General features: G+C 44.3%; 1 protein-coding gene across 1 annotated transcript in view; it reads left to right on the plus strand.

Annotated features, from left to right (window-relative positions):
- The first annotated feature begins 8,700 nt into the window (after positions 1-8,700).
- The window catches only part of Sh2d4a (SH2 domain containing 4A), a 60,000-nt gene continuing 44,070 nt past the window's right edge, over positions 8,701-24,630 (plus strand). The window contains exons 1-3 of the mRNA XM_027388895.2: positions 8,701-8,829; positions 13,137-13,512; positions 23,310-23,466. Coding sequence (XP_027244696.1) covers positions 13,332-13,512; positions 23,310-23,466 — 338 coding nt within the window. The 5' untranslated portion in view covers positions 8,701-8,829; positions 13,137-13,331. The remainder of the gene's footprint in view (positions 8,830-13,136; positions 13,513-23,309; positions 23,467-24,630) is intronic.

A 24,630-nucleotide genomic window follows, 5' to 3' on the forward strand; every position in this document is an offset into this window, starting at 1 on the left:
CCAACTACATTAAACACTCTACACCAAAATTAACCAGGCTCAGAGACTACACAGTTTAATGGATTTAGATGTAGTTAGAATTGACATTCAATAAACAAATTAATTTTACCTATTCATAATTTTAAAATAAAGTCTATTTTAAAAACCAGTAGAAAGTAAAATTGGTTGTATAAAACTGTGGTGGCTACTGTTTACTCCCCAGGAAGTCCCCCACTATTCATACACAGTGCACCCTGTTTCCGAGTATTCAAGCTGCAGAAACATTTCTTGGTTTAAGAGAATTCCACAAAGAATATCAATAATCTTTACAGGTACAAGGACTTAATTTTTAAGTATTGAGCCTGTCTAGACCATTCCAGGAGGCAGTGTTTCTCTAGGACTAGGGCAAATTTAGATTAAGTAATTCAACAAACATGGCTAGGAGCTTTCTATATGACTTGCTCTAAGTTAGAATCTGACAATACAAATCTAATGAGAGCAATCTCTGCTCTCTCTCTCTCCCCCCTCTCTCCCCTTTCTCTCCCTCCCTCCCTCCCTTCCTCCTTCAACTCTCTCTCTCTCTCTCTCTCTTCTCTCTCTCTCTTCCTCTCTCTCTCTCTCTCTCTGTGTGTGTGTGTGTGTGTGTGTGTGTGTGTGTGTGTGTGTGTGTGTGTGTATGTTGCTTGGGAATGAATACAGGCAGGGCCTTGCATATACTAGGCAAGCACTCCACTACTGAGCTACTTCCCTAGCCCTCATTATTTTGAGACAGGCACTTACTATGTAGCCCTGGCTGACCTCCAGCTTGCTTTCATCTTGCTCTACCACCGAAGCACTTAAGTCACAGGTATACATATCATTTCTCATATCTATCCTTCTTGATACAGTTTAACAGGAAGCAATGAGGGAGTTCTGTAGACAGTGTTGAACATTGGAATGAGCCTGAACTGAATGTTACAAGTCTTGAAACCTAACCTTGGTCCTTCAATGGTCCAAACTATTGGATTAACCCAGGCAAATTCTTGAATCCCTTTGTACCCACATGCTCTCTTATATAGTAAAAGCGAAAGTCCAAACTTCAAAGTACTGTACCGAGTTCGTATGTATATGGGCTTATGGTGTCATCTAGACAGCTCACTCCAATAACTACAAAACACATCTGATCTTTACAGGTGTTGGGTTTTAGTGACAAGTTTTTTTCCTTACAGTTCAGCTAGGAAGTATTACTTAAAAATGAGTTCCTAGGCTTTTTATTTAGCTGATCTAAATTGCTGCTCATGAAACAGCAACTAACAATCATTGTTTTCCATCTAGTATCAGACAGAACCTCTATTCTCCCCCAGAGAACTCTCAAAATAATTTCTGGACACAAGATGGAGTTCCCCTTTGTGTGGGAACCTCTCCCCTGCAAGAAAGAATTCTGTCTCTGAGGAGCTCCAGGATGACCTTGAGAATAAAGCAAAGCTTGCTTACAAAAACTTCCCTGAACATTTGTTTTTAAGTCTTCCCACTGTTGTGGAATATTAATTTAAGGCATGTTACATTTGTTTGATTAAATAAAATCAACCAAGGATCCAGAGGCTGAGTCAACAAGTAGCTGACAGGAAATGGTAGGGAGGAACCATGTGTAGCTAGGGTTCTTAGGTTCGGATGGGGCAGAAGGATGCTTTTGGGGGGAAGCACGAGCTAGGAGAGGAGGTTAGCTACTTGCTGTTTAGCCTCTGAGCAAGCAGCACTTTACCTCAACCTTTGAATCCTGAGTTCTATAGAAGGATAGAGATCTAGGTAAAGTTCCCTTTAGTGAGCTGATAGAGCCGGTGTCTGAGGAAACAGAACCGTGCACTATTGGTAGCTGCATAGTTGCAATTGCTGATTCCGACAGCATTTGCTTAAGGGGCTGTTAATGAATTTAAGAAAAAACAACACTCCACCCTCTTTAACCTTCTGTTGTCAATTCTTCTGTCCCTCACTGTTTTCTCCTTCCTTCTGTTTTCTTTATAGTTCTCTTGTTTAGAGTTGACCCAGGGAAACACTTGGAATTGATCGGTGGCTAATCTCTCTCCATTTATCAGACTGAGAAGTTATGACCTGGGCTTTGTCTCTTCCATAAAGAGTTCCAAAGCTTGATGTCTGACCTGCAAGCCTGCAACTGGGGCCCTCGACAGGAGTTCAGCCTGTTCAGCCTGTACTTCAGCCAACCTTGAAGCTTTGGATGTGGTCCCTAATGGCCTCATCAAGAGATGGAGATAGATGGTGCATGGTGGTACGTGCCTTTAGTGTTAGAGCACTTTGAGAATGAGGCAAGAAGGTCATAAATTTGAGTCTAGCCTAGGCTATTCTGTGCCATTCTGTCTTAAAGGAGGTGGAAGCAGGAAAAAGGAATAGAGCATGTTCAGGGGAGCTCTGTGTGGAAACGAGATGAGATGGTAGTCATCTTCAGTCTTCCTCCTGATGGTAATGAGGGAATAAACAGCCTAAAGAGTGGCAACTTTGTCAAAGCTGTGTGGTAGGAACCCCCAATTCTTTTATTTACGTATAAGCCACCAATGACATTTAATCTTCTTTTTCCTTTGTATTTCTTCCCACCTGTAAAAGAAGTCTAGTTAATGTGTAGGTTCTTCCTAGCCCCAAAGCTTGTAAAATGTCTCCTCTTTAAATGATAACTTGGAAAGGTATAGTAAGTGCTTTTTCTTATTTAGGGTTGAGAAGTGTGGCTGCATAAATTCTATATGGAGATGGATTCCTTTCTCCAAAGGGTTCAAGGATCTATATGTCTCCATTTCTGGAGCATGATCATTTATTGTATTGTCTGAGCCTTCTCACCAGAAGCCTATGTGTATGGTGTGAACATGCCCTTGTCATTTAAGTACCAACATGCCAGTAAAACTCAACTCTGTCTCAGACTTAACTAAACAATGGCTTTTACCACAGAGGCCATAAGATGGCTCTCTCTACTCAAACACACATTTGAAGTTAGGGACAACTTGTCTTTGCTCCCAGGCAGAATTTGCAGCTAGAAATGAATGCTCACACAAATGAGCGTCTCTGAGAGAAGTGGTTTGTTGGGAGACACTGATGTCCAAGAAGACAGAATGTCAGATACCTTCAGGAAGGACAGGAAGCAAATGAGGAAATGGGTGTGTGGCCTCAGGAAATGCTTTTCTCAGCTACAGAGTCAGAGGGAACACTGGAGTCTCATCACCAGATAGCAGTAAAAGAAGATCGGTGTGTATATATCAGTGGGCATCTGTGAAGAGCCAGACATTGAATTCAGCTAACATTTCATTCTCACCTTACTCTGTGAAAGATTGGATGGAGGAGCATCTATCCCAGATGGAGTGGGAAAATGTGCCTGAAGACCAGAACCAAGAAGATGACATGATATCGTGAAGGTTGTTATAACCTCTTCAAAATTCTGTTTCTATAGCTTTCAGTTAAAATATTTAAAAATCTTTATTGTCTCTGTGTTTGTGTGCACATGCGTACATATGATTGGGGGTGCACTTGAGCCATGGTGTGCCTGTGGAGCTCAGAAGACAACATTGTAGAGTCACTTTTTTCCATGTGTTTTTATGTGGGTCTGAGGGATCAGTCTCCGGCCTCTCTGCATGTGTGTCAGTGCCTTTACCCACTCAACCATCTTGCTGGCTCTGAATTTTACTGGTTCTCAGCCTTGGCCAGACTCCATTTTCATGGAGAGTAAGAGAAAATGTTGATGTCTGTGCCCCATCAACCGAATAAATGGGGTGTGGGGAAAAGGGGTACAAAGAGATAAGTTTTAAGAAGGATGTCCCTGAGTTGTTTTAAGCATCATTTAAGAATCACTTTTAAGTATTTACTTGTATTAATCCTAGCATAAAACTAATAGAAATTAGTGTGCTGTTTTTTGGTGTTGTTGTTGCCAAGATTGCATGTCAGAGATTAGTTATATTGTTGCAAATCAGTTCTGAATCTGGTAGAAGACTGATTTTCAACTCAACTCAACCCAAGGGTGTGCCACCAGACTAAGGAGAACTTCCTTCTGCCTGTCCACCACAGCGTTGGGTTGATTGTAAAAAGCGGTGGTTACCAGAGGCTATTGGAAGATGTTTCTTACCATTTGGGTTATTGTTTAATTCCAAGCTTAAGCCTCAGCTTGTCAGTTCTGGGTCACTGGCCATTTCCATGGCATTATGGAAGCACAAGACACCATATGTGGATCCTGACACATGAGACTGGATATTTGAGAAAGTGAGTATGTAAAGGTAGCTCTGGAAGAGGAAATAGACCATTGACTTCGTGAGTGAATGAAGACCAACACTTTACCTTGCTCTTTATGATAATGAGGGAAAGCCCCACCCCCAGTCATGAAGTCATAAACTAAATCAACATGACATCTGACTGCAGACAGAAAGCTGGGAACAGTCAGTTCTTGATAGTGTTATTTCAGACTGGTGAACTAATTGATATTTATTTTAAGATTTGATCAGTTTTCAGCAAACTTTAAATGTTTAGCATTTCTCTTTCCTGTCTGCATCACATTCACTGTGGGACAAATGTAACTTACTTCTTAAAGCGGTCACAGAAGTCTTCTAGGCTTCTAATGCTGATAATACACCATGACAGGAAAATATTATTGGTATTTATTATATTGTGTTTTATAAAGAAAGTTCTCCATTTTCTGGAGAACTTAAACATTAGTTGTTTAATTTAGAAAAATGACAAAGTGGCTTTTCCTATCTTCCTGGAGACAACAGGGCTTCTACTTTGCACAACTCCAGGGGTCACCTTACATATCGTAATCTCTGTGTCTGGCCTCCACGCAATTTTACCCCGGCTGTGCTGTGTGCTCTACTTGGCAGTACTGAGCAGCAGTGAGGTTCCTCCACCAAATGCAAATGCCGGAGAAAGAGACTGTAGCAAGTACAGGAAAGAACTCATGGCATAAAGAGGGTCAATGAGAGTCTTGGTTCTATAGTGAGTAAATTGTTACTCTCTTGGGTTCAGACAGGATGCTTGCAGCATGCATGTTGGGGTTGGCTAAAAAGTTCTCATCTGGGGCCAATGAGTCAGTTCATATGTGGATCATTCTTCTTACCAGCTTTATTTCTCAACGAAGGGGTTCTTCCCAAATGTTCTCTCTCAAAAACCTCTCTTTAAGATTTTTCCTTAAAAGTTCTATCTAATAATTTACCCTCTATGAGTTCTTTCTTAAAGCTCTCATTAAAAATTCTAGAGTTCCTTCTAAAAATTCTCTAAAAAGTTCCTTCTAAAAATTCTCTTGAGGTTCCTTTTCTTCCCATAAGGCTTCTGGTTTTTATAGCCACAGGTACATTTAACAACTCTCTGACAATAGGGCATGCATATCTCTCAGAGCCAGGAAAGCAGATAAAGTTTTGAAAAAAGCAGGTACCTCATGTCCCAGATGGAAGAGAAATTGAAAAAAAAAAAAAAAGTGCTGTCAACTGATTAAAGGGGACTTCTCAGTGCTATATCAAAGGGAAAAAAGAAACTAAGTAGTGTGCCATTGGAGGCTGCTGCTTCCAGTCTCAGTAAGCAGTGGGGCGCTCTTACCACTGACACCCTGGTGAGAAGGAATTCTTTTCTCTGGGGGCCTATTTGAGAATACAAAGCACCCGGTATATATTCTATATGCAGTCAAATTCATAGTAACAAATATTCTGGAGTTGATATATAGAATATTAACCGCTACTTCCGTAGTAAATGATAAAGGCTTGAAGCATGTTACCTTATCTTTGTTCAGTCTGTATTCATTTGGACTGGCATTCTTTTCAACTACCAATTTTTGGATGCTAATGCTCATCCTAGGGGTTAGTTCTTGCCATCAAGGCATTGATGACATTCATGATTTCAGAGGAGATCTGAAGTCTGCATGTAGGCACTGTATGTGGACGTGCCATGGTGTCAGGGACCCAAACCATGGATTCTGCTGTCCCTCAGTTGTCAACATGGCCCAGCCCCTACCAGGTGTCAATGAAATGTTTCCCAGGTGTGTTGGTCGCTAAATTTGATATTAGTGGGTGCAATAAAGACTGTTTCTGAGTGGGAGGAAGAGAGGCAAGCAAAGAAATGTCCTCAAGGTGAAATTTTCCTAAGGTAAGCTAGACAATGGACCCAGTGTGAAGCTGCAGAGGCTGTGGGTTAAGGCTTGTAACAAACCAGATTACACGAAAGTGGGGTATCCAAGGTGATGTGGGTGAAAGAGCTCAGTGTTGGGCTGTCCTGGCTGCTAACAGTTGACTCGTGGTTAGGTCTTCATTCCTTGGGCAGGAGGAAGGGTAGGCATTGAAAATGTTTCAGCAACTGAATAGGGATCAATTACTTATTGAGAAGTAGCTTGACAGCTCCACTCTTAGCCTGCCCAACGTGGGGCATAGACTCTGAGGCCTTTCCTTTGACCGGATTGCTTGAAGTACTGTTTGACATGCAGATGCCAGGACCCTGCAATCTTCTGTCCTTAGCTCTGGGCTGAGATACCGGCTCAGTGTTTAAACCAGCTATCCAGGTCATTTTATGTACATGAATGCTAATTAATTTTGGATTAGTGAGAGGATGCATTGGTTATTCACTTCTGTGTAACAAACTACCTCCAAATTACTATCTTACTACAGTACAAATGGCCTGTCTTTAAGTATATATAGATCACGAGTTTGGGGGTGGCTTACCTGAGCAGTAGCATGAATTTTCAGTGAAGCTGCAGGTCATTATTGTAGTTACAGAAAAGCTTGAGGGCAGTTGAGGATCCTCCAAGCTAATTTGTGTGCTTTTGGCTTTAGTGTCCCTCTGGGTGGATTTCTCCAATGGATCACTTGATATGGAAATTCTTATCTCTCAGCATGAATGTTTTAAGGGTATGGGAGACACACAGAGAAGGAAAAGGGAGGGTGGAGAAACAGACAGACATGCAGACTAAGATGAGCTACAGACTTCTTTTTCATCGTTATTTTAGATATGTTTTCACTATGAATCTAGGCTGGCTTGCAATTAAGTAGCTCACATTGGCCTTGTACTGCTGCTATCTTTCTATTTCAGCATCCTGAGTGCTGAGATAACAAATATTTGCTATTACCACAAATTAATCTAGGAAAAGGTAGGCCGTCACTTCTGCTATGTTCTGCGAGTCACACGGACCAATGCTGGTGTATCGGGGGCTTGTATGCTTTGACTAGAATGACCGGGGATAGCTTAGAGTCGAGATAAGGAGGGAGACAAAATTCATAGCCTTGGTATGAGATGGTAGGAACATGAAATTAGAGTATGTGGTGTGGAATAATATGAGCCACTATGTTTGAATACCTATTGCATGCCAGAAATTCTGAATACTCTGCATAAAAGCCTCTATCCGTTCAACAGTCTCTGGCATTCAGTGAGTATTTGAACACGTTATCCAGTCATACTCTGAGCTCTTTGCATGCATTATCTCACTTAACTCTCAGGACAACAGACTGGGCCAGGCACTGCTGTTGCCCTGAGTAGGAAGCCTCAAGGCAGATAGGTAAAGGGGAAGAGCTGCTATTAAGATGGCCTTGTGAAGACATGAGACAGAATGAGTGTGGAGGTGGATAGTCCAGGGTCCCATAAGGTTTCAGCTGACAGATGGCCCACTCGCGTAGTTCCTTAACTTCCATCCAGGGAGTGTGAGGGCACTGACTGAGCAGATACAGCCCTAAACACAGGGGGACATGCCAGCCTAAAGCACCTCACCGGCCATGCAATCAAATGCAGTGGAGAGTAAGCCCTGGGCCAGGAATCCTTGCCTGAATGGATCCCAAACACCATTCCTAATGGCCTGAGGCTGATTCCTGAGAATGTGTGGCATGACCCCTACCTTAAGGTTTTCCAACTCTTCAGTTGGCAAAGCTTAAGATAAACAACATCTGGGCCTGGCATGTCAGGCTTCTCGATTAGTTGGTTGGACAGGCTGTATAGAGTCACACCATGCTTCTCTTCTTGTATGGCACTTCTCTCCACACTCAGAGTCTGCTGGGGTCCTGTGTCGTCGCCGCACCCCCCCCCCGCCCCCAGCGACCCAGCACTGTTTCCCTGAACACATCCCTAACATTCTTTCCCAGAGGCTTGTCCACCTTTCCATGCTGCTGAGCTTTGCTTTGAGATTTGCTGAAGTTGTGCCCTGCACCACCCTGGTCCTCTTCTGTTAGTCACAGGGTTCTTCCACCTTTTATTTTTCCTTTCTTCCTCTCCCTGGCTGTCCCTGTCTCTAGTGCCTGGAGTCTCCCACATTCCAGCCTTTCTCTTCCTTGATCGTGCAGGTAAAACCACACCTGGGGTAACAAATGCTTCAGTGTTTGATACTTTACTTAATGTCAACAAAAGAGGGGGGGGGCAGTAAGCTGTAGAAATGCAGGGGCAGAACTGGAGAGAGAGCCAAGTTGGCCTGCAGGACCCAGGTTCCCAGAAGGGCCTACCCACCTCCACAGGCTCCACCTCGCAAGCAAATTGAGTGTGGAAAGGGCCAGCTGTAAGACGTTCTTCAGACCACTCTGGGATGAACAAACCATCCCAGGCTGCAGACAGCGCTCTAGGTTAACTAAGGATTGCCTTACTGTTGCTGGACCAAGGCAGCCAAGCCTAGCCTAGTGGCTCTGGAGTGTCTCCAGCTCCCGGGTGGGGCCCAGAGGGAGCGCCCAGTCAGTCAACCCGGCATGTGGGCGCGGCGGGGCGGGCCAGGGCTCAGAGCTGGACGCTGAGTGTCCTTCTGGGCCCGAGTGTTTGTCCAGCCTGCCCGCCTGGCTGGGTCTCAGCCTGTCCTCCCTTCTCTTCCTGGACAGCTGCGGGAGGCAATCGGAAGGTGGCAGGTGCTTGGGCCACCTTGTTTGGGGTCCTGAACAGGTAGGTGACTGGGGTGAGCGGGCAGTGGGACTCGGGAGGTGGGTCTCCAGGACAAGGGGAGAAGCACAGGGGCCAGGGCTAGGAGGGTGGTGAGACCCTGGTCCCCGCGCATCTGTCCCTTGGGTCCCTCCTCCACCGCGCGCGCGCAAGGCGGGCTCAGGTGCCCAGAGGAACCGGCGACCACGGTGTCCGCCGGTGTCCGATGTCCAGTATAGGGTGTCCATTGTCTGCAGCCGCGGCATGGTGAGTGACGGCCGAAGGACAGGGGGCTTGAGATCTTTGTGACCGATATACCGAGTGCCAACAGTGAGAGGAGAATCTGAGGCGACTTGGCGTCTTTCGGGGGAAGTTGTGCGGTCCGGGCAGTGTGCTTGCACACGCGGTGAGTGAATGTTTACACCGGCCCGGGGCAGGTGCAGCCGGCGGAAGCCACCTGTGAGGGTCTTCGCCAAACTGCAGCTGCGGGGTGCCGGCGGCAGTATCCGCAAATCAGCCAGGGGTCTCTCCTGGCCCGGAGACCTTCCAGAGAGCCCTGAAAACCGGTTTCAGCTCACGCAGAAGTCCATGAGCGCGTTCCCCGGCAGGGACATCCTTGCGCGGGCGCCCCCACGTGGTACAGGAAGGGGCGGGCAGTGTCGCTTCCCTGTGGTTCTGGATCAAGGCTGAAGTCAGAACCCGACTCCAGTTGGCTGCACCAGGACTTTCCTGTCCTAGGGGCTCATGGGTCTTAGGTACGATCTTCAGATATCCTGGGAACTTAACCAAATTCTGGATTTTAGACATTTTTAGAGTGAGCAACAGGTGTGGCTTGTTGCTTAATTTTTCCTTTGCAAGAACAGCCCTACAGGAGAAGAAAAACAAGTTAGTTGAGCTGCACTTTATGTTGGATCTCAAACAACTGCACTCAGTATGACACCCAAACATGACTGGGTGAATTAGTGGCCGCAATGAGTGTCCCGTCGCAGTGAAAGTAGGAAAACCCCTGGCTGGTTCATTTCCTCATGTTTATTTCCTGTACTTGGCTCAATAACTTCAAGGTAGATTTTGTCTCACAATCTATGAGTTGCAGAGATCCCAAGATTAATTTTTGGGAATCTAAGTCCAAAGATGAGAAGTGACACCCCCCCCCCCCAAAGTCACAGCTCACGGGAGGCAAATCTGGGAATCTGGGCTGGTGTCCTTTGAGGTATCTGATGAACAGTCTGCTATAAGGGAAACCTTGAAGAGGGTGGCAGAAGAGTCATCCAGAGTGAATCAGCAGTGCAGTGTGGCACCCACAGTCAACAGCCACAGACACTTGTATTCTCAGAGGACCCCAGGAGTCACTTGTCTTTTTTCCGAGAATGATTAAGGTGGCCCTGGTGGTCAGGGTCTATAGTCCCTGTTAGGTGGGAGACAGAGGCAGTCAATATAGAAAGGTGAAAGCCTGCCTAGCCTATTCAAAACTGGCCTGGGCAACTTAGACTCTGTCTTAAAGTATAAAGTAAAAAGAGGCCCGAGGGTGTAGCTCAGCAACAGAGAAATTGCCTAGCATGTGCAAGGGACAGGAGTTAAACCTCAGGACTACAAAACAAAACAATCTGACTAGTTAACCTTAATGCTTGAAGTCCATGTTTGTTACGCAAGGTAAAACAAAAAGGGTTTGCACACTTCCTTACAGATGTGCTGTGGAAAGGAATATTGTGGAGACAAAGTATCTGGCAACCAGAAAACAAGAGGAAGACATATTCAACACTGAGCCAGTGTGGCAGTCGGCTCTGTGCGCCTTCCTGGATGGGGTGTTTTCTTCTCTGGCCTCCTCTAAGCTTATCTACAGTTGATTGGTGTTGGCCTTCTTGCTGTAGGAGAGGAATCTCCACATCTGCAGTTCTCTTCCCAGAGAGGTTTTCTGGTCTTTGTTCTGAAAATTTAAAATTGGTGTCACACAGCGATTGGGCTTGTGAGTAAACTTGTAGCCGCCAGTCACTGCAGTGGATATGGTCACTGCTGTGCTTTAGCCTCCCAGTGTCTTACAAAGCTGTGAAATGGAACTGGCCTCTTGGAGTTAGAGTGGTGAAGCGAGTTGACTTAGGCTAAGTATTTACTTTAGTGCCTGCAATAGTGAAGTGTTGGTTCTGTTATCAGAATACTCTGGGTCAGACTGGGGGAGGAATGGGCCCTTGGCTCTTTGAGGGAGTTAATTTTCAGCTCTCCCCTGACCCTCTAATGCTATTCATTGGATTAAAGATTGGGGATAGAGTAGAAGCTGCAGCCACGATCCATTGCTAGTTTTCTATCCTGTTCTGTGGGCATCAACCCCCGAGGCCATGGAGTGTAGCCATTTATGGAGGCTTCCGGGAATTTCAAGGAGTCATTTACTTTATTTACTTACTACTTTACCTCAGGACGTTGGACTCACATATGCCAAAGAACCAGATTCTTTCCGTGGGAGAAGAATAGCTTCCATAAACCTTCCTTTAGTGTGGACTTGATTTACTCTATTCTGTGAGAATGTGCTAGAACCAAAATATCGTAAGACATTGACTCTGCACTGTATAACACTTTGAAGACCATCTCAAAGCATATTTATATGCAAGCTTAACTAGGAGCCCTGACGGGGGTATGCATGGCCAAGTTACAGTCGTGGCATTCTTTTAATGCTGTTTAGCCTTCCTCTTAATATAGTGTTCCATTTGAATTCCAGTAGCAACAATACATGTAGCTTCCAGGCCCCCTGTACCATCAGTAATTAGAGAGCCTAATGCTGCAGATGTCCTGCGGCACCTGACTACTGACTGAGCTTGTCTCAAAGGACTGTGTCCAAGAAGCCACTTTACAAGGAAACAGTCAATAAAGGGAAAGAAAAAAAGGATTAAAACCCACAAGGATGGGAAAGAGGCAGGGGGCATCAAAGACTTACTGTGGTCACAGGCGTCCCACTACTAACTGTTCTCAATTTACGTGTGTTTTGCTTTCTATGGAGAAACAAGATGTTTGAATGGGCATGGCTATAAGCAAGATTATTGACACACTGTAGGCATGGAAGCTGTAGTTGATCTTTTAGAGAGCATAGATGGTTCTGGAATGTCTTAGTGAGACTTTTGTACTTCCCGTGACATTTGGAACAAACTGAATGTCTTTTCTCCATATATATATATATATATATATTTTCTTTCTGATGATGAAAGTGTAAGAGTTTGGGGCTGGGGAGATGGGTGGGTAAATAAAGCATGAGGGAACATTGGGATCCCAGTGCCCCTCTCCTGAGATGAAAGGTGGAGTCAGGAGAGTCCCCAAAGCTTTCCAGTCAGCTAGCCCCTGGTCTACAAAGTGCTGAACAAGAAAAAGAGAAATTTTGTCTCAAACAAGGTAGAAATCCCTTGAGATTGTCCCCGTGGTGCACATGAGCACACACATGCATTCATAATACATGTATATGTCATATACCCCAGAGTCTGAAGGTTTGACATCCAAAAACATTAATCTACACAAAACTATGTAAAATAAACAGAACTAGAAAAGGAAGTGCCTCCCTTAGTGCTACCTTGGTGACTCCATGCTTGCCCATGTCTACAGCCTCTTTCTGAGGAACCTCCTGATAAACTTAGAAGTCAAAGACTGAAGCTGGTGACCTGTTCTTCCCTTCCCCCAGGCATCTGGCCTGAAACTTCTGTTTTACAAAATTGAGTTCCTGGAAAGGAGGCAGCTAAGTGCTGGTAACCTTCCAGAATGTTTGAGCATGCTCTCTTCTGTACTTGTACTGCCCTCCTGGCTCTGCTGGGTTGTCTGGAAATGTCCTTTGTGAAGGAGAAAGCACACAATTATGTTCATGCAGTGCTTAAGTGACGGGAACAGAATGACACCATGCTCTCAATTTTATCCCTTCTTTTTACCTCTTTGAGAATGGTTCTGTTCCTCTAAAAATATCCAAATGTGATATTTTTCTTTTGGAATTTGGGGAGGGTATTTTAATTTCGTCTTGTGACCTTTTGTTATTGTTATTGTTGTTGGTTCTTCTCGGCTATGCTATTAGCAGTTGGGAGGCTCTGAGGCAATAAGTGTTTATTCAGTTGGGAGGAGGCCAGACAAACTTCTGTTAAATTTGTTTCCCTGAGATCAGCCTGTACAAAGTTAGGGTTTTCCTGATAAAGTATCTATTGTGGGATAGAGGTTATACAAACTCTTAGCACAACATCCCTTGGATTTTTCTCCTCTTTCTCTTTGAAATAGAAAACTATATTGGGTTTCCTCCTGGCTTTCTTTACTAGCCTGTTCCTGTCCAGAATCTATACATTTTATTGCCTGATTTGGGCTGTTGCTCTTTGCAGGCTTGTCGACTGAACAGCCTTTACGGAAGAAACCATTCTGCTGAGTTTCTGTCCCGGTGGGTCACTACTGCTGGGACATTCCAGCCTCTGGGAAGGTCTGTGGAGGTGCCCAAGCACCACACTGCTGGGAGCATACTTGCAAGACATTTTCAGAAGCTTCTGCTGCAGGTGGAGAAGTTCTTGTGATCAGCAAACATGCTGAGACAGATACTGTCAGACATGTTCATAGACCCTGACCTGCTGGCAGAGCTCAGTGAAGAGCAGAAACAGATCTTGTTCTACAAGATGAGGGAGGAACAGATCCGACGATGGAAAGAAAGAGAAGCAGCCATGGAAAGAAAGGAGTCCTTGCCAGTGAAATCCAGACCAAAGAAAGGTAAATCTAGCCGCCCCTGTGCTGTGCACATGGTAACAGAAGGCCTGCTGCCTTGCTGTAAGGGCCACACAGTAGCTGGCCAGGTGTGAGCTGCAACTTTCTGGCTAGACCTATGTGACTCAGCTTCTTAAGTCAGGTATTCAACTGGAATCCTGCATCTGCTCACACATAAACACATCGAATACTCACCATGCAGTATATATGTTTAAGTCTTTTGTCTAAAATCAGATAACAGGCTTTGGGGAAGTCAGTGCTAAGGAATGGGGTGTAACTCGGTGGTAGAACAGTTGCCTAAAGTACAGGAGGCTCTCACTTCCAACCCAGCACCTCCAAAAACATCAAAAAAAAAAAAAAAAAATCTTTGACTTGCAGGGCATTAAGGAAGGTCTTTAGCCCCCTTAGCTTAGTTTTTTTTTTTTTGTGCTGGGATTAAAGGCGAGCACCACCACCGCCCAGCTTGGCTTAGCATTTTACCCTCACAATACTTAGTATGTGTACAGCAACTGTATGGTACTTTTAAAAATTACCGTTTTAAAGGAATGACTGTTAAAACGTAAGAAGCTTGCTTAAAGAAACTAAATGACTATAATGCATATGTTTAGTGTGGGATGATTCTCCAATGTACTTCTTTATGACTGAATGAATCCCTAGGAGTTTGAAAGAATTCTTTTGAGACTATCAAGGGAGGAATTCTTTGTTCATTATGACCTAAATGTCATATGCACAAATATGGAAAGTGCACATTAACCACCCCACAACATACACATAGGCTCTGTACTTAATTAAACACACACACACACACACACACACACACACACACACACACACACACAGTTTTCAAGGTCACTTACTGAGGTAGTCACTTTCAATTTCCCTTCATTTTTTAAATCAATAGCCAGGAAAAGTAAAATTTTATAAAGCTATTCAGGATTTCAGGAGTTGAGAAAATCCCACTGGCATGCTTGCAGGATATACACATGCAAAGTGGAAATCAGTTTAGTGGCCTTTGCCGCTTACATCACTATAATTCTTTTTATGAGGTCTATATACTGATAAGAAAAACCAATATGAGTATTTTGGTTATTATTATCTTATACACAATTTCAGGGCTGGGATATGGATCAGGGTGAGGGGCTTGCATGGGCACGAAAGCACTGGGTCAGTCTCAAGTACCACTACCACAACAGCAATAAACCAATAACCAAAAAGTCCTGTATATAATATTTTTAGAAAGAGTATCGTAATAGCTTATTGGTATTTTAGATGCTCTGTGAAACACATACCTGTGTCTTATCCTTCCCAAATTTGTGCAGTGCTGGTATTAACTGTCCAACATTGTAGGCTAAAGCAAACAAACAAACAAAAAGCAACCCTCAGAGATCTTATACAGGGAAAGTTCCACCCTGTACAGATGCTTAGGTCTGCAAGATTTCATGTGGCACTATCCAGATTGCAACTTTTCCTTCAGATAAGCAGTTGTGAGCTGAGGCATGGGGGGGGGGGAGTTGGGCTGGCTTACCTGTTCATCTCCTTGAATCCTCCAGGGCATCCTGCTCATTGAGAACCTGATATATTGCTATAGTGGAGTGACTTTGGGGACTGTTGAAACCAGAAGAGTGTTTGACTCTGGTCCTTTGCTAAGCTGTGGCTTCTCAAATTTGCTGAGTTGCTTTCCTTGTGATAACTTAAGGCAATTATTTCAATTTCTTTGATTAGCTATTTCTTTGTAGAGTTTTCAATATACCTAAAAAAAATCCACATTACCATTTTATTTAACTCATTGTAGAAGTATGCTAATATGCTGATATAAAACAGTGAAAATTCTATCAATATTGTTTTCAGACATTTATTACTCCTTTAAATCCTTTAGCACTTGGGGGAAGACTGCTGACATTCAACCAGTTTCTCTCATAACCAGAGAGCAGGAAAAATGTTTCCACTTCCTCTAGAAAACAAGTACTTCTCATATTTAACCTCACCCAGCCTTTGGAGCTATAACCACAGGTGGTCCAAAGCAGAATCATGGTGCCTAGTGGCTGCCCAAAGGCACTGCCAGTGTTCCAACCCACTAAGCATGTAGCCATCATGTCTTGACCTCCACGTTAATCTTCATCTTTCTGGTATATGCATCCTACCTCTCCCAAACCCAGCCTGACTCCAGCTTGTCCTGGCCCACATGCTATTCCTGCTCACAGTTCACACCTAGCTATGGCAATGGAGGTTGTCCTTTTTATTGTATCTATCTTATGTCCACCCAATTCCTTTATACCCTTGTCTTTGTCATGTTAAAAGTCCTTTTCTCTATAAAACCACAAACCACTCTGGAACTCTCCTACCTTTCTAGAATCTTAAGGTTAATGCAGGAAAGGCTGAAAAAATAATCAGCAGCAGGGATTTAGTCAACAATAGACCAGATACTTTCTGAATTCTCATGAGACATTGTCTTTCATAAAGCAGGAGATAATTATGGACGGACTGTATTTGCTAAGTGATAGCTAAGCAGTCTGAGGACTGTAGCAAGGGACCACACATGGCTGTTCCACTACTCTGAATTGAGATTTGATGAATGTGTAATGAAGATCCAGGGGGCATAGATGTGTCATTGAAGCTTCTTGGGAGCCTGAGAAGACTGAGAAGACTGAGTAGACTGCCTAGGCTACAGAGTGAGTTCAAGTCCAGCCTAGAGACCTTTGTGAGACTGCCTCAAATAAAAAGTAAAATGTGGTTTGGGAGAGGGCTTAGTGACTAAAGTGCTTATTGTATTCATGTGAGGGCTTGAGTTCTGATCTCCAGAATCTGTGTAAATTCTGAGTGGTCTGGTCAACCCATCTGTAGTTTTAGCCTTAAAAGGCAAAGGCAGGGACCCCCCAGGGTAAGCTGGCTAGCTGGACAAACTACATTGGTAAGTTCTGGGTTTCACTGAGTCGCTGTCTCACTGAATATGGTAGAAGAGCCATTCAAGATGATTCCAGACCTCAACCTTGAATCATGGACATGCACATACATGCAAGAAAACCTACATGTATGTATACATACACACAAATGTGCATACATATGCAAATATACACCACATACACACACACACACACACAGAGAGAGAGAGAGAGAGAGAGAGAGAGAGAGAGAGAGAGAGAGAGAAAGAGAGAGAGAGAGAGATGCTTTAAAATGTGAGGGGCTGGGGATGGAAACACAGCTCAGAGCAATCAGTAGTCACCTAGCATGAGAAGAAACTGGGTTTAATTGCCAGTGCTTAGGGGGAAAAAGCTATAAACTACCAGATTTCACAGATGGGCTGTAGGAAAATATATATAAAAAAATAATAGATGTGGAAATTCACTATTGGGTGTCTTGGCTTGGATACATTATTTGAGTTAATTTCATCCGTTTTTTGGGTGTTTAGAATATTAGAAAAGTCATCCTTATGAATGTGGTCCCCGTTTGGACAGTACTGCTCTCTGCCCTAGAGTCCCCATAGGAAGTGTGTTTCATGCTGGCCGTCTCATTCAGACTCTAAGCTGAGTGCTTGCGTCGACCACCGCACTAAATAATAGCAGCCAGGCCTGCAACATGAAGTACTGTTTACATTTCATGGAGGAGGAAAGTGAAGCTCAGGCATTAACTCACTTGCTTTGGGCAAACAGCTGGTCATTGACAGTTGGAACAGATCCTGATTTGGATCCTCCCTAAATTGGTACTATTAACAAATGTGATACATGGCGAGTTTAACTGGGGTTTAGGAGCAGTTCTAAAGATGCCTTGCCCATATCTAAAACAGAAGTTGACACTTTCCCTGTGTGCTTTGTCACATTAACACGAACAGAAGACATGGTTCCCCTGTGCCTTTTTATATTGGCTCCTAATGAAGCCCAGGCAAGGATCTGGTGGCTGGGGTGGTGTGTCCTCATCTGCCTTTGAGATACATGTGCTTGAGACACGCAGTGGTTTGAATGAGAATGGCTGCCATAGGCACATAGATTTGAAGGGTTAGTCACCAGGGAATATAACTGTTTGAAAGGATTACTGTGCTCAGTACGAAGGCTGACTTCTGAGGTTATATAATAAAAGACCCATGGTCCCTCTTCACTCTTTTTCAAACCTCTCCCTTTCCCTCTTCCATTTCCCTCATCCTCTCCCTCTCCCCAATCCCATCCCTGCATTCCTTGCTGGAGGAGATGTATAACTAGCATGGGCTATGAAGTTTCAAGGGCCCAAGCCAGTCCCAGCATCACCCCCCACCCCACCCTACCTTATCTGCCTATGGATCCACAATGTAGCTCTCAGCTACTGTTCCAACACCACGAATGCCCTGCCATGCCACCCACCATGAAAATAGACTACCCCTGAGAAACTAAGCAAGGGCCCAATTAAACAGTTTCTTTTGTAAGAGTTGCCTTGGTCATAGTGTCTCTTCACAGCTATAGAACAGTGACTAAGTATTGGATTCATCTCCGTTTGCTGGACTCTTATTGTTTCCACAGGCACGTTCCTCTAGCTAGTCTTCTGTTTCCAGGAAGCATAGTTCCACAGAGCAGAGGTGGAATGCAGCGAGCAGGTCTCTGGAAACGTCAGCTATACAAATAGTTGAATCCTTTTTCCTTTACTCAGAAATGACTCAAACCCATATTGCCAGGAGACTTTTCACCAAGCTTTGATCTGATTGTCATTACCACATGAGAACTTCTGTTCAGATGGCCCCTGAGCCCTGCAAGCTTGTCAGAAGGAAAATTCTTCCCAAGATTTCCTATGGTTCCTCATCAACCCCTGGTCCTGCCTGCCACTCTGTCATGATGGTGGCTCTGCTCTCTTCCTAGTCACTAAAGCCAAATGGCAGGGAGATATTGTGACTCCTGTCTGACCCTTACCTATCCCCAGTCACTAAATCTTATAGATTGCACTTTGCCCTTTCTGTCCTATGGAGATCCCCCACCAGCATAGTGGTCTGTTACAGTGTAGCAGGCTTAAGCTTACTTATAAACTGTTTCATTTAATTTTTGTGATGTCAGTGTTGTCCTCTTTACTTTGCAAATAAAGAAAGAAATGGACAGATGCAATTTGTATCAATCAGAGCTGGAACCAGCATTTGAATTCCAGTCTAGTTAAATACGGGGTTGACCAGACAACATCTTGTCTGTCTAACTCTGAGCTACCTGGGACTGTGTGTCTTCCAGGCAATCGCTGCATTTCCCATCCCAATCGCTGCCCTGAAGTCCCACACTCTCCCTTCCTCATTTCCTGCCTCTGTCCACTCTTTTGATTGGAAGTCTTACTCATCTGTCCACCAGTTGCTTCCTGGGACTGTGGTGTCAGGCGTGTCACCCAACTTTCTCTCTGTTCTTTGTTCTCTAAAATATGTATATGATTTTATTAAATTGAAATGACTTTGGTGTTAATAACTCCAGCTCATCTAGCAGAATTAGAAATTATAAGGGGGAAATACAAGTAATTTGAGGAAGACTTAATAGAAATTGGCCTTGGCCTTCATTAAAATGAACATGGAGACATATTTGACCTGTTCATACCCCCATCTCATCCTATGAGACGAGAAAGAACACTATATTCATCTTGACGTGGGTGAACCCAGCTTATCCAGCATTCTATTGGCTCTCTTTTCACTCCCACTGTTTCAATTTGGATCCTATCAGAAATATTCTTTAAATACAGGTTTTGCTGTTACAGATCAGTTTTGGATTCCCCTTTCAGAATACAGTGGCTGTATTATGTAGAAGTTCCTTTTCTGAGCTGTCAGGGCCTCACAACAAAGTATGGTTAGGAATGGCCTAGAGTAGTGTATAAAGATGACTATGGCACAGGCATCCACCAGTCAGAAGGGACAATGGCCATACCATGAGGACTCAGGTGTCACTGGCAGCTGATGCTCATCATTTTGTTTTACTTGGGGATGAGGGTTCTTAGAAGAGAGGGCAGAGTGGTGAAAGATATTCCAGGGACCTCTGGGGTGATAGTGTGTAGAATCTCAGTATTGTTGGCTATCTAGTACTGTCGTAGGAGCCCGACTTCAGGAAGGCACACAGACCAGTACTGAATTATTATCTTGAGGAAATGCTTTTGTTGGAGCTCAGTGGAACTCAATGGAGCTCAATGGACTCACAATAAAGTAGGGTTAGGAATAGCCTATGTAATGATTAGTACGAGCATCTACCAATGTTCCAGGAAGGAGTTATTGTAATGCATCCCTGACTTGTCATGGGAACTTTGTATCCTGCTGGACCCATTGCATAGGAAGCAGTAAATACAACAGTGTTATGTTGTAACATGTAAGAATATAAGACTGGAATAGTCTGGCCATTTCCCCAATAAAGAGATATGCCACTCCATTTTATGGGACATTTTACAACACTGTCTCATTAGAGGGTCTGCATGTAGGGAAAAAATCTCTTACTTCATAGGAAACACTTCTCTGAAGAACCAGATGTGACGACAGGTCTCTGCTTGGCAGTTCTTTATGATGTAGTCCCCGAGCAAGATGGACCCACTTATCTAGAAAAGCTGGTTTTAGAATAATTTGGTAAGAGCCCCTGAGATAGCAATCATAAAGAGACCTGTGGTTGTATAGTCACAGTTAAAAGACTAGAGAAGCAAAAGACCTTTAATTATGTGAAGTACCATGCAAACTCCCTTCCTCCCTGTGTTCACATTTAGAAGTACATATAATTTCAAGGTGAGGTAGATGGAAAATCCAGAATGACCAGGTAGTGTTAGACTGTGAAAGAGATACTCTGCACATCACATTCAGAATTCCTAAGTTTATGCCTTTCCTTTCAAGAGGTGTGTTAGGGGCTACATGGCTCTGTGTATGCCTGTTCTCTGCTTTTCTTTTTTTCTTCCTTCTCCTCCTCTTTTAGTTACCAGGCTCCACATATCACAGGCTGAATTTCAACTCCCTAAATAGCCAAGGATGTCACTGAACTGATCTTCCTGCCTCTGCCTCCCAAGTGCTGGGAGTACAGGCATGAACCACCATGCCTGATTTTATGGTTGTGCCTAAAGTTGAGCCCAGCCCAGGTATAAGCCCTGTCCTGTTCCTCAATTTGAGGATCTGTTTCTGTCTCTGTCTCTGTCTCTCTCTGTCTCTCTCTCTCTCAGGCAGCTTTGCTCTTACACTGTTCTCTCTGTTCCCAATGCCCCTAGAGTAGTGCTTGAATGTACAGACATTGTGGAAATGTGTGCTGAACAAACAGCTTTTCTCTTCACTGACAGACTTCACTGACACACCTGTTGCCTAAGCCAGTTCTCACCATTCTGTATCCCCAGCATTTGCTGTTCCCTCAGCATCATTTAATGCCATCCTTCTCTCTCCTCTCCTCTGCATGGCTGTGCACTTTCCCAGTCATCTTCTACCCCACTTAGTTATCCGGGGAATCAGAATTCTCCACTTGCATATTATTTATAAGTAATTTGCATTCTTTTTCCCTGCTTCCAATGAAGCACGTGTTTCTCCAAGGTTCTCTTCTCGGCTTCCTTCTCTCTGTGAGCCCGGCTATTCCAGTGATTTCAGTGATACGTGTAAGGTAATTTCCAAGGCCACCTGGCCAGTCTCAATCTCATTTGCTTTATGTACTTACTCAAGGGATTCTGGAGATGTGGCGGCAGAATACAGGCTACTCACTGGAGAGGACTCTGAGCACCTGCTATATGTGACATTTTGAATCTAATCCTTTTATTATTTGCCAGTGTTTCTTTTTGGCCACGGTGCTCCCAACTCTCTTCAGTTTTCTGTTTTCTTTTTGTCTTTCTACTACTTTCAGTTCCTGCATATTCTCCACTGCTCACCTACACTCCTAGGTTTTGTCTGTGCCACCCTAGTGCAAGACCTTCTCCAGAGTCATCACTGCCACCTGCAGACTGCAGACTTTATGAAAATTGTTTGGGGAACATTCATATGGTGTCACTGCTGAGCAGTAAATCTCTGGGCTCTGAGTCTGCCTCTCTTGGCATCCAATCATGGTCTGTTCTAGGTTTCAGCCTCCTGTTGTCCAAAATATTAGCAGAGAGTTACTTAAGTGATGGTTAAGAGATGAGCATAATAAAAAGTTTATGGATGGCCTCAGGAGTGTGGCCAGTTTTATGCGGTATGACAGCTTTCTAGAGTTAATGAAACATTTGACATGTGCTGAAACTGCAAGACCGGTAAAGGCTGACCCCAGAGTCTACCCCCAGAAGAGCGCTCGGGATCTCTCCTTCTACCTGTGTTCCACCCCCACTGTGTCTCTTGCTATGACAACAGGGTCAGGGCAGTTCCTTCTGACTTTAGGTCCTTGGTGAAGATTGCACAAATCTGCCCCACTCTGCTCAGTGTGTTTTAGAACTCCCTGAAACTGTGGGATGAGATCATTTATCTGGAGATGAGCAGAAAATGGAGCTCAAGTTTGACAGCCTGCTTTTGTAAAGCAAACTGAGACAGCACTCTGAAATGGGCCAATAGTACATGAATGCTTGAATTGCTTAGCCTAAGACCAGAGGCAGCCCCAGTGTGGATTTCCAAGGAATACAGCCTGGATCGGCATATGCTACATCTCATTCACACACTCAGCACCCTTGGCTGGTTTGAGGGTATTGGCTAGACCTAACTTTGACCCACAGTGACCTGAGAAGAGCCCAGATCTGTCCCTTTACTTCAGGAACTGTCTTTCTTGGTTTCTCCTAATCACATTTTCCTGGTCTCAGGGACCAAGCTCCCATCTGGTTTCATTTCTGGAGCTTGAAACTAGATGTAATACAAACCCCAGGACCAATTGTAAACAAGGGTTATTTAAGTAGCTTCACCAAGTGTCATACTACCCAGGTAGTATTATCTTCTCACATGCTGGTGTGAATCTCCAAGCAGCCCCATAAGTAAATGATAGGCTGGCTCGTGACAGCAGTTAACCTCTGTTGAACTCCTATTGTGTGGCAGAGACAAGGGCATCCTTCACATGCCTATTCTGCACAGCTGTCATTGCAATGGATATTAGCATTCCCATTTGGCAGATGAGGATAGCAAGTTTTTTTGGTTTTTTTTTTTTTTTTGCAGATTTTTTTTATTTGAATTAGAAACAGTGTTGCTTTACATGACAATCCCAGTTCCATCTCCCTCCCCTCCTCCCTTACCACCTCTCCTCAACTAAAACCCTACCTATCACATATCCTTTCTGCTTCCCCTGGAGGGTGAGGCCTTCCATAGGGGGTCATCTGAGTCTATTGTATCCTTTGGATTAGGGCCTAGGCCCATCCCTGTTGTCTTGGCTCAGGGAGTATTCCTCTATGTGGATTGGGCTCCCAAAGTCCATACTTACGCTAAAGATAAGTACTGCTCTGTTACAGGAGGTCCTGTAGATTTCCAAGGTTTCCTCACTGAAACCCATGAGGATAGCAAGTTTTAAAGACATGAATTTTTCTACGTCACCTAGCTGGTAGGTAGCACAGCTAATATTTGAATGAAACCAGTCTCACTCTAAAATGCATCCTTTTCAGGTCCTTTAATGGTAGTGGAGACACCAAATGCTTGAACAGCTGCTCGATTCTGGGTAATGGGGAAATACTTAGTCTGAAGAGGTGGAACTTGATGGTAGTTCACTCTTACCCTAAAGGATAAGGCACATCACGGAATCCTCTCTCAGCATCTGACAGGTACAAGGCCCATTATATTTGTAAAGAAACCCTCACAGCCCCTAGCATTACTGTTGCAGGTTGGAAGTGTTTGTTTTACCAAACCCCCTCCCCAGACTAAAGTGATTGGGACACATAATATGCCATGCATAATTTATTCAATAATATGCCAAATTTTGTTTTGTTTGCAGAGAATGGCAAATCTGTGCATTGGAAGCTGGGCGCTGATAAGGAGGTGTGGGTTTGGGTGATGGGCGAACACCATCTAGACAAACCCTACGACTTGCTGTGTGATGAGATACTGGCTGAGAGGGAGCATTTGAGAACAGTGCAGGACTCAACGCTCAGGTAGGAGAGCCACACCCCAGCCAGAGACTGGCTGCATTTCAAAAGGCTGTGTGCATTCGTTCCTTCTTTTCATTGCTGTGACAGAATACTTGACAAAAGCAACTCAAGGAAGTTGAGTTTTGAGACAAGGTTTCTTTGTCTCAAAATCAAAAAGGGATAGAGTCCATCATGGCCAGGAAGGCATGGTGGCAGGAATCTCATCATGTTATACCCGTAGTCAGACAGCAGGGTGAGCAGAAAGTGGGGCTGGAGTATAAAACATTAAGGCCAGCCCCTAATGACTCCCTCCCTCCAGTGAATCTAAAAGTTCTACAACATTCCCAGTTAGCACCATCAGCTAGTGACGGAGTATGCAGACACATGAGCTTGTTGGGGCATTTCAATTCAACAACACACTGCAGAGATACCTCTTGCTCACAGCTTCTGGTAGGAGAGCACGGGGACATTTGAGGGTGGGAAGAATCACTTGGATCTTCCTAGGAAGATCACTTGAGCTTCCAGCAGTTCCCTTCTTACCTGCAATGCTGCCAAACAACTGCTTCATGGCTCTGACAGACATCAGTGCTGATTTGCATGAGCATGCTGGCTCCTGCTCCTCCACCACTGCCCTATTAGCATCTTCCTGCAGCAGCACCACAGGAGGCAGCCAAGGGTCAGGTGCCTTTAGGAGAACTGAACCAGCTGTGGGCAGTTGCATGACAGGGTCTGCAGGTGTCTGCCCTATGCCAGGCACCAGGAATGCAAAGCGAATCAGAACTCATTCCAGCCTGGGATGGAAACAAGGCAAGATACACAAGCAGCTATTGCAATGCAGACTGTACCCAGAGGGAGACTTGGTTAAGGTATAAACAGATGGAAGCATAGAAGAAGGGAAATCTGAGTTGAGCCTTGAAGGAAGAGATGGGTACCCAGCTATGGAAGGTTGGGAGACAAATTCAAGTAGAGGGCATGATCAAGATTCCTCAACTTTTTTTTGAACAGCTCTATGGGAAGTGGTGAAACCTTTTGAGTGCTTAAGGTACACCAGGTGAACCCCAGAAGATGTGGGTTGATGGTCTAAGGTCTCTGAAGGCTAGGCATAGTAATCTGAACCTTCTAGGGGCAGTGAAATTTTCATGGGAAATTGACATAATCAACTGGACATGTAAGTGACTTAGAACGAGG

This window comes from Cricetulus griseus (assembly GCF_003668045.3).
Source record: "Cricetulus griseus strain 17A/GY chromosome 1 unlocalized genomic scaffold, alternate assembly CriGri-PICRH-1.0 chr1_0, whole genome shotgun sequence".
In the NCBI taxonomy this organism is placed as follows: domain Eukaryota; kingdom Metazoa; phylum Chordata; class Mammalia; order Rodentia; family Cricetidae; genus Cricetulus; species Cricetulus griseus.